Here is a 9,818-nt window from a genome sequence, read left to right as displayed (position 1 = left end):
GAGGGAGGGAGGGGGGAGGGAGGGAGGGAAGGAAGGAGGGGGAAGGAAGGAAGGAGGGAAGGAAGGAGGGAAGGAGGGAGGGAAGGAAGGAAGGAGAGGAGGAAGGAAGGAGGGGAGGAAGGAACAAAAGTGGGAAGGAAAGTGGGTTTCCTTAATTTTATCATAGTTACCTAAGAGAATTCACAGAATTTCCACATTTTAAAATTAATACCAGGTAGCAAACCTAACAGGTAAGTACATACCAACTATACTTCATTTGAACTAATTATGAATTTCATGGTGATTAAAAACTCTGTAGGGTAGAATTAGAAAACCACTATTTCTGAAACAAAGAAGTTATGGGTTCTGACAGCTTATAGTAAAACCCAACTGCTATTGTGTTACAGAGCAGAAGTGATGCCATGCCCAGGACGGCCACCTGGGAGGTGCGGGCCCAGGACGGCCACTGGGAGGTGTGGGCCCAGGACGGCCACTGGGAGGTGCGGGCCCAGGACGGCACTGGGAGGTGCGGGCCCAGGATGGTCACCGGGAGGTGCGGGCCCAGGACGGCCACCGGGAGGTGTGGGCCCAGGACGGCTACCTGGGAGGTGCAGGCACGGGGCTGAAGCAGGAGTAGAGGAGAGCAGCACATTTTCACTCCATAAGTTCTACTAAGCACCCTGTTCTCTCTCAACCTAGACAAAGAGGTCCCCAAACATTGGGACCCCCCACCCCAGGGAGAACAGAAAGGCCACAGGCAGACTCGAGGTCCATCCTTTCAAGAGATAGTGCCAGCGGGTCAGCCTAGACCTTTTCCAGATCTGCAATCAGCCCCAGCGCTGTGCCCAGCACTCCTGGCCACCAGGGGGGTGCCTGTGACAACATTCCTGCAGGAAGCCCAGCCCAGCTCAGGTGCGTTCGAGGCTTCTGGAGCTGGTTAGACTCTTCCTTCACATTTTTCTCCGCACTGGCAGAGATGGAGAGCCAAACAGGAATGCTACACTGGGACCATTTCCTACACACCCCGACTCAGGACCCTCCTGCTGGCCTCACAGAATCCCAGCTTTTCTAATCCCAGAGCTGGTACTGCAAACCTAAAGTGTCCGCAGAGTCGGACCCACTTTAGCTGCACCTTGGATAGGAGCACTTGTGACCAAGCACTTCCCGACACAACAGGCCTGTGTTTGCTGCAGATGTCAGAGCTGGGACAGATGCACGTCAAAGTGCCTGACCAGTGCTGATGCCACGACTGTGGCCCTGAGTATCTGGGTCCCATCCTTTGTGCATGTGACCGCAGTCCTCCCAAACCACCTTTAACACGAGCTGGGAGGAAAGAACCTGCCAAAAGCCTGGGACCTGGGACTGGACAAAGTGAGAAGACAGCACGTCTCCCGCAGGCCAGTCTCATGACCTCGCTGACCACAGTTTCTGATCCATGACATAGGAACAATTTTATCTCCCTGGAAGGGCTTTTGTGAAGACCAAATGAGATTGTACACAGAGGACTGGCCAGAACTTACTGTTATTATAACAGCATAATTACATGAAATCTCACATTCCCCGATCTTAAAACTCAATTAAAATACTTACTGCTAAAACACAAAATCTTAGTTAATCTTCAAGCCTCAGCGCCGGTGAGCTCACACGTCCTCATTGCGATGACAGGAGCTGTCACTGGGGCAGGCCCTGCTTCCTACGGGACAGGTGTGTGGTTGGTGATGGGAGGTAACAGAAGGGCAGCGGCCAGGAAGGTCCCAGGAGGTAATCTGGACCTCCCGACTTGGGAATCGAGTGATCTGGAGCACGTCTGCCTCTCTTGTGTCCTCATGGGCAGAACGGCCATGGATCCCAACTCCCATTGGAGCTGCGGCACAGAACAGCCGGAAGCAGCCGCCTCAGCAGCGCCATCCTGCCACAGCTCTCAGGACTTGTTCACAGTGAGCTGTGGTCTGCAGAGAACACCCCAAGCAAGATTTTTCATGCTTATGCCTGTGCTGGTCCCACATTCTATCCAACAAAAGCCACAGGGCACACGCATCCCTTTCTGAACCTTGTAACCCTGGGACCAAGCAAAATGACAACATGGATAGCCTGGTGACAAACCCCAAGCTATGACAGCCCTCTCTGAAAAGGCAAGGACGCCCCAAATACAGCCACAGAGGCGTCATGGTCTCGGTCCTCTCTGGAAAGGCAAGGATGACCCAAAGACAGCCACAGAGTCGTCATGGTCCCCACTATTGGTTCTGGATGCTCATTTTGGGGCATCACTAAAGTGACACTGATGGAGGCAGTGGAGGCCTGGGTGCTCAGAAAGACACATTTCTCTGTCTGCAAGAGCAGGAGAGACCTAGCTATGAGCTCATCTGTACCACCAGCAGGTTCAGCTCAGCTTCATCTCAACACTGCCTCTCTGCTGGACCAGGGTTCCAGGAGCCAGTTAATGCTGTGGCCAGAGACACAGCCCCAACACACAGTCTCCTGGAAGAGGGTCACTGCAACCCAGAGTGTTTTAGGTACTCAGCCCTGGCTTCGTGTATTTCATGGTTCACTGGTACCTGATCACGAGAAACTCTGAAGTGGTAACTGTCCCTTCATGTATTCAGTAAATATTTACCAAGTACCCAAGATAGGCTCTCTACAATCCAGTGTGCTACGTGGAGACTAATTCACAAAGCAACAGAAGAGGGCCATTAAAGCCAGAGTGAGAGGCCAAGGCCCAGGGAACATAGGGTCAGTGGAAGAAGCAGGCTCAGGATGGAGCCTGCATTTGCCTGTGTGCCTGGAGTTCTCTGGGTCAAGGATTGCATGTGGCTGCACAGGACACCAAACACAACTATGTTGTCTTAATCTTGTTGTTCTCACCTCTCAAAAGACAATGGGTCTAGGGCGCTGCAATTCTTTAAGACTGCTATCTGGGACCCAGTTTCTGGTCCTTGCCCCTTCCTCATGGTCACAAAATGGCTGCTCCACCTCAGCCATCACATGCAAGTTCCAGGCAGGAAGGAAGAAATAGAGCAAAGAGAAGACGGCATGGCTAGCTCTTTGTTTTATCAGAAATAAAAAAAGCTTTCCCAGAATCCTAACCTAACTAGATTCCTGGGAACCAGAAAAAGCCACATTCCCACCTCAGTGGTGGAGAGTCTGAGGCATATCTTAAAACAGGGCACACTGTCAGCTAACTGGATCAGCACAGACGAGGTCTGCCGCAGAGGGAGAGAGAAAGAATGGATATCAGCCGGGCAGCTTGCAACGTCTAATAGTTGTAGGCATACGTGGGTGGCTTATCATTAGTGCCATCTATCCGAACACTGGCGGCAGCTCCCTCTCTGCTGCGACTTAACCAAAGAGTCTCAGAAACAAGACCAGTGTCAGCATTTTCTGGCTCATTCACTACTTCATCTGACTGATACTGACTGCACAGCCACCTCCTGTTAGGCACAGCACCGGCTCCTGAGTATGCAGTGAGAGATGCCGATCTTCTTGCCTGTCATCCAGCCGTGCCCTGTCCTGTGAGATTTCCTGCCTGCACAGTGGCGGCAAAGCCAAACTGCACAGGTGAACAGGCTCTGGTCAACGCACATGTGCAGACACAGCAAGGTCCCTCCAGGTATGCCTGATACAGCTAGATGAGCCCTCAAATGTTGACTCCCGACACCTCATTCACCTCCCTCCGCTGCTCCTCTCTCTAGGTGCCTAGGGCACAAGCTGAGTTGTTTGATCACTTAACAATTCACTGGCTGTCTACTCTGCTCAGCTGCGGGGCTGGCCAAGAGGGAATGCTGTGCGTCAGCACCTACCCCTCCTTCCTTCCTGAGACAGAACCCCAGTTCTGCTCTATTCAGTCTACTCATCTATCAAGTGATGGATTATCATGGGACAAAGTCCAACGTGATGATGCAATTCTCTGCCTTCCCACACTCCCCCTAGCCAGAAGTGCCATGTGACCTAGTTAGAACACATGCAGGGGTTTGGAGAAAGCACTTGCTTTCCTGATCCAGGCAAGAGACGCAGGTGGCGCCACTATGCCCTCCTCCTCCCTGCTCTGAACGCAGATGCAATGCCTGGAACCACAGCAGCCACTCTGCAACCATAAGGCAATAAGTGACAGAAAGAAGATGGTATTACAGAATGAAGTAAGCGTATGACAGTGACACTGACCTGGCTCTGACCCTTGACAATCTGTCTCTTCATTCATTGTCATATGAGAAAAATTAATGCAGATTTATTTAAAATTCTGTTAATTGGGTATAATCCTGTTGGCCAAGAATATCCTGAAATGTTATAAATGGCAAACAAGAACGACAGCCTTCCTGTCCTCGTGAACTGGGCACTTTAAGTAAGAGAGAAGACTTCCCAGCTGAGGTCAATTTCCTGGTGAGGAAGCAGAGTGTGGCAGAAGCACAAGATGGTCCCAAGCTACTCAGGGGATGGGGACAGGGCCAGCCTTGCTCAGGAAGTCTTATTCAACTAACGAAGAGCTCTTCTTTTCTACATTTTTTGAATGCCCAGTAAACTAACTTTCCTAAGATAATGCCAAGACCTTCCCCCTAGCAAACCTGTCTACTCACCTGTCCGCTTTTCCCCAAGATCAAATCATTGTTCACACTATGTCTCCTGTAACTCTCTCACCCTCATGAGTTTTTTTTCTTTTTTTCTTTTTTGCTTCATAGCTGATCTGGGTTTACCCAGAACTCTGCCCAGAGTGCGGGACAGTAATGCAGGTCACTGCGCCAGGCTGCAGCTTCTGGGAGAGTGGATTGTTAATTATTAACAAAGCAGAGAAAAAGATACCAGCTTAGCAATCATCTCAGAATAAAACTACAGTTTAGAGAACGTCCCACTTCAGCCGAGGGAAAATGGCTCAACCACCCCATTTTAGATATTACTGTGTGTCAGTGATCATGGCCGTGAGTGAATTATCCTAGAGGCAAAGCTGTAGCATAAGAAGATGAGCAGTTACACCCCAATTCTTGCCAATAAAAGCACAGACAGGAAACGCAAGGCATAAGGGATCTAGGAATGCTATGAATCAGCCTGTCGGGCACCCGCGTTTCCACATTCGGCGTTTCCACTTCGCAAAAGGTTTGCAATCCGTAGTATTTGCTACCCTATTGGGGAAAACTATTTTAAGACTAATTAGCATGAAATTTTTAGAATGCAAATGCTTTTCACTTAGACATAAAACAAAATGCCACGACATTTCTTCCATCCATTTATCATAAACAAGTTAATTACTGTGTAACAAATCGCTCCTGCTGGAATCTGGGGGGGTTGGGGGGACTTCTGGACTCAGGCAAGAGAAGGAACCGCCAAGTCGTCCTTAACAGCCAAAGGCGCCCTGAGAATGAAGCGGGACTCTGCGAAGCCGTGCTTGTCACATTAAGGTTAAGCTCTCTCCGTTGGAATAACTCAATTATAAGTAGTCATTATCCATTTAACTTGATTCCTGCCAGACTAACAGGAACACCATGCCTTTTATTTATTTTTGACACAGCCACGCTCGCCACAGGCTTGCAGTTACAAAGTTTTCTACATATGCAGGGACATGTTTGTGTCCTGGCTTGAGTGGGTGCCAGTTTCAGCTTTTGCCTCTACATGTGAGAAGTGATACGATGGTGGCCCACCCGAGAGGAGGGAGCAGAGGACCCAGGACCCAGGGGAGGCCTGGGAGAGGCTCTGCAGTCCTACGATCCAGGCTTTGGCTAGGTGCTTCTCCTGTGTGAGTGCGTGACAGTTTACAGGACAATTCCTACATACACTTAGTCCGTGAGCTGGTCTAGGTTCACCTGGACCACATGACGCTTTGCCTTTTGCCCCCTTTGAGGTGAACGCCATCTGAGCACAGCAGCCAGGCTGACATCAGACAGTGGCCCGGGCTTCCCCACCACACCCGCCTCAGGCAGGGAACAGTGTGGCCTGGACCAATGGCAGGCCAAGATGCCTGCACAGTCCAGGACGACAGGGAATAAACAGTTGTTTCAAACCTTATGATGCACTGTGAGAAATATGAGAATTTGTCCTTCCCGCTGTTGTAGGCAGTACTTGCTATTAATAAAAGAAAGGCTTTTTTTTTTCTTAAGTCCCTGAATAAAGTGTATCCTCTAAGATCTCATCACATTTAGCCACATACTCAAGGAGGCCGCTCACAGGTGCCAGCGTCAGCCTGGCAGAGGAGTCGTGCAAACAGCGGGCTGCACGCAGGGCCTCAGAGCTGTTGGGACAGTGTATGGGACAGTGTATGGGACAGTGAGGACAGCACAACACGTCAAGAGTGACGGAGCCCCAGGGCCTTCTCCGCAGATGCACAGGGATTCTTAGTAACCCAGAGGACCTTCCAGTGCCAATATACATGCCATCAATGGAACCTCTGTAGAAAACTCTTTATTTTGTTTGCCTGTTCAGACAGTGCATCCGTTCTGCGCCTGGGCCAACAGGTGATCACTAAGCAAGTCAATTCTGTCAAAATTCAGATAGTAAGTAAGAAAAGCTGGGTTCAGTGCAAAATGGAAATCCCAAGTCACATAACCAGGGATAAGCAAGGTAAGCCGACCAGCTCTGTCTTGGAAGGTAAAGGTCTGCGGTACAGATCTTGCCCATGAGGGCACTCACACACGACCTGCTGTCAGATCTTCAGGGAAAAGTCTATACTCCTGGGAACACAGAACTGGTAGAGAAGCCAACAGCCAGAGGATACCATGAATGTGAAATTTAGTTTTGATACTTTATGGAAAGTTGGCTTTCTCCATCACTTTGAAATCAGAGGCCACCACTTCTGGGAGACTCGTGCCAAGAGGGAGAGCCCACAGCTCAGGAGTTCATGGTACCACTTTGAAACTGTGGGGATGGAAGAACTGATTTATCTCCCCTCCCGTGCCAATACAAAGTTTAATTAGTTTGTCTTGAAAGGGAAACATATTATTTAATATGCAGAATGATTTACTGTCATTCCAGTTTGGAAACTGACTCTCACTTTCCCATCGCGAGCGCGGATTTAATCCTGCAATGACGATGGAGCTAATTGGTAGTTCCCTCCTGCGGGTGTGTTTTCGTGTTGTCAGTGGGCAGTAATGAAAATGAACGCCACATTTGTGAACAGAACGTCTGTGGGCTTATTTACTGCATTTCCAGCAACACCGTCTGCTTTATCATGCATTTCAAAGCAGGGATAATTTAAGAATCCAGAATTTCATACATAAAAATACTTGGTAAGAAAGTCTCTCTCGGAACATTATTTGGGTGATGTTACATCTGAATTCTAATTTGTTGCCCAGGAAATGATTCACTTCACTCAAAAATGACAGGATTCTGAATCATTCACCTGTGATGCAAGATGCCTGTGAGGTCGAGCAATTTGCACCTTGCTGACTTCACAGCCATCATTTTGCAGAAAACAGCACGGAGAAAAGGCGGGCCTGGCTTGGAGGAAAAGCGTGGTTTGCAATCCCTCCCACCCCGAGGCCCCGCCCCTACCTTTCAGCAGCTTCTCCCCTTCCAGAATGTTTTGGGAGATTAAGGCCGTGTAATCTTCTTCCGAGAACCCAGCCTTGCAGGTCTCTCTGGCTGTAAGATCCTCATTGTGGGCCTGAGAACATAGAGGAGAGGGGAGAAAACAAACGTAAGTTCATAGGGATTTAATCTGACCAACTCACATAGAGCCCTGGGCACAGGCCTCCAGCAGAGAGGAAAATGCTGATAAGTCAGTCTCCACCCAGAGGTGGTGCCGGGCTGCTTCTCGGGTCTCTGGGGATCCAAGGAGCCAGGCGGCAGACTGGGGACACAGCAGGATGTTCTGTAAGGAGCTGAGGCAGGCTGACAGCAGGCCTGCATGTCAGGGCCGTGTCTGAACCTGGGGGGAAGCCGGAGCTACCCCCGCGAGGCAGGGGTAGAGGACTTCAGCGTCCACTCTGAAAGCAGGAGGAGGCCCACGTGAGCCCTGGCTCTTGCTGGGCCATTCAGGCTGGCAGGAGGAGAGGCAGCTTCCTCAGCCTCCTCTCTGGTCATCAAGGAGGTCAGAGGAGACTCCAGGACCACTCAGAGCTGGGCAAGGAAGACCGCTCTGCAGGCAGCTGAGAGGAGGGGGCGAGAGCAGCTGCCCTCCATCTTCTCTCGGCTTCCCTGGGCACTTGTGCACCTTAGAACCCCACCCCAGCCCAGCCAGGTAAAAGAGCTCCCCTAACTGACCGGGAGGGGTGAGTGCGCTCCTGCCATGGGGATCTCCCTTGCCTTCCCAGCCCAACGAGGAAGTCTAGAGTTCAGGCACAAGGGTGGTGAGGATGCGGGGACGACAAGGCCCCCTCCCAAGCGCTGGGAGTGGGCTCCACAGAGAAGTGGGGCGCGGGGCTGTGGGGTGGAGGGAGAGGCAGTGCGTGCAGCAGTGCGTGCAGCGGCGCGGCGAGCTCCTCCACAGGAGCAGGAGCGCAGCGAGGGAGCAAGCGCAGGGCACCCGGGGCGCAGCCGGCAGTCACGCCTTGCTCCGGCGCTGAAGCGAAACATGCCTCCCCGCCGCCTCCCTGCGCGCCGCCGCCTCCAGCCCAGGCTCCGGCTGCGGAGGCTGCCCCGAGCTCCAGGCCGCTCGACGCCAGCTTCTAGGCGGGCGCCCTCAGCCCGAAAGCACCAACGGGGGGCGGGAGAGAGGGACGCGGGGTCATTCCTTGTGGAAAAAGGTCCAAACCGCGGCTCCTTTCCCCGGGCACGGAGCTCCAAATAGCGCCCGCAGCCCGCGGGGAGGCCAAACTCGTCCCGGAAAGTTTCGGCCCGCCCCGGGCCCTGTGCCCAGCACAGCCCGAGCGCCCCGGGCCTGGGAGCAGGCCTCCCGCCGCCGCACTTGTTTATTTCCGAGGTTACCAAAGCACGGCCCGGGAGGAGGCAGCGAGGCCGTTCGGCCACGAGAGGGGGTTCCTGCAACTCTTGCCACCCCTTCGCCTCCGCCCAGGAGCGCCCCGGGAGCAGCCGCACCCGCTGCTCCCCGGGCCCTGCACCTCGCCCGGCGCAGAGCGAGGTTGGGCCAGCGGGCCCCGCAGGCAGAATGCGGGCGCCGGGCTCAGTCTCCCGGGGTGCCCCCCGCGCCCTGTGCCCGCCGGGTGCCTGGCTTCCCCGCCCCGCTCCGAGCCGCGAGGCCCCATTAGACATAAGGGCTCCATCCCGCGCCTCGGTCTCGGCAGCGAGCGTGCCCCGAGGTCCCTATCCACCAGCCACCGCGACGGTCCTGTCAGCAACCAAGAATTGAGGCGGCACAGTTCAGCGGACCCCCGACCCCTGGGCAGGAGCAATGTGACCGGGAAACCCCACGCCCCGTTCCCTGGCCCGCTGCCTTCAGGCTCCGCACGCCCGCAGCCACAGCCCGGGCTGGGCTCGCCAACTCCGGAGGCACGCGGCTGCCGGGCGATGGAGGGCGCGCGGGCTCCGCCAGTGGGCAGCCTGCCTCGGAGCTGGCGAGCCGAGCCCCGGGCAGCAGCCGCAAGCTTGGAGCAGACGAAGGATGCTCGGCGGGTCCCGGTGCAGGCAGAGCTCTCCGGGTCCCCCACCTATCCACACTCCCACCCAGCTCTGCACCGCTGCTTTCCGCTGCCACGGCGGCCGCCGCCGACCGCATGCAGCTTCTCGGAGCGCCGGCGCCGGGCTGGATACAGAGGTGTGCGCGGCGGGGGCACTCGGCGCGGGTCAGGGAAGACCAGGAGAACCCAGCGGGCGTGTGCGCGCCCAGCCGGCTCCGGTGCCGGCCCCGCGCTATGCCGGGCTTCCGAACGGCTGGAGCGGGAGGCGGCAACTTACCCGGAGCGCATCGGAAAGCGACAGCAGAACGAGCAGCACGCCAGCGCCCGCGGTCATCTTCCCCGCCG

The 9,818-nt window shown here is 54.1% G+C and overlaps 1 protein-coding gene across 4 annotated transcripts in view; it reads right to left on the bottom strand.

The window, feature by feature from the left end:
• CDH4 (cadherin 4) overlaps positions 1 to 9,812 on the bottom strand; it is a 454,084-nt gene extending 444,272 nt beyond the window's left edge. For 3 of the 4 annotated variants that reach the window (XM_003787754.1, XM_003787753.1, XM_023512031.1), the window contains exons 1-2: positions 9,751 to 9,807; positions 7,450 to 7,561 (exon numbers count right to left, since the gene is read on the bottom strand). In XM_003787754.1, the coding sequence (XP_003787802.1) occupies positions 7,450 to 7,561; positions 9,751 to 9,807 (169 nt within the window). Of the gene's footprint in view, positions 1 to 7,449; positions 7,562 to 9,750 lie in introns of all 4 variants that reach the window. The other variant, XM_012803965.1, reaches the window with a different exon arrangement.
• Positions 9,813 to 9,818: the final 6 nt, after the last annotated feature.

This window comes from Otolemur garnettii, unplaced genomic scaffold (genome assembly GCF_000181295.1).
Source record: "Otolemur garnettii isolate 467f Iridium unplaced genomic scaffold, OtoGar3 scaffold00023, whole genome shotgun sequence".
In the NCBI taxonomy this organism is placed as follows: Eukaryota; Metazoa; Chordata; class Mammalia; order Primates; family Galagidae; genus Otolemur; species Otolemur garnettii.
Note: the sequence above shows the minus strand (reverse complement) of the source record. Positions and strands in the feature narration are given on the sequence as shown.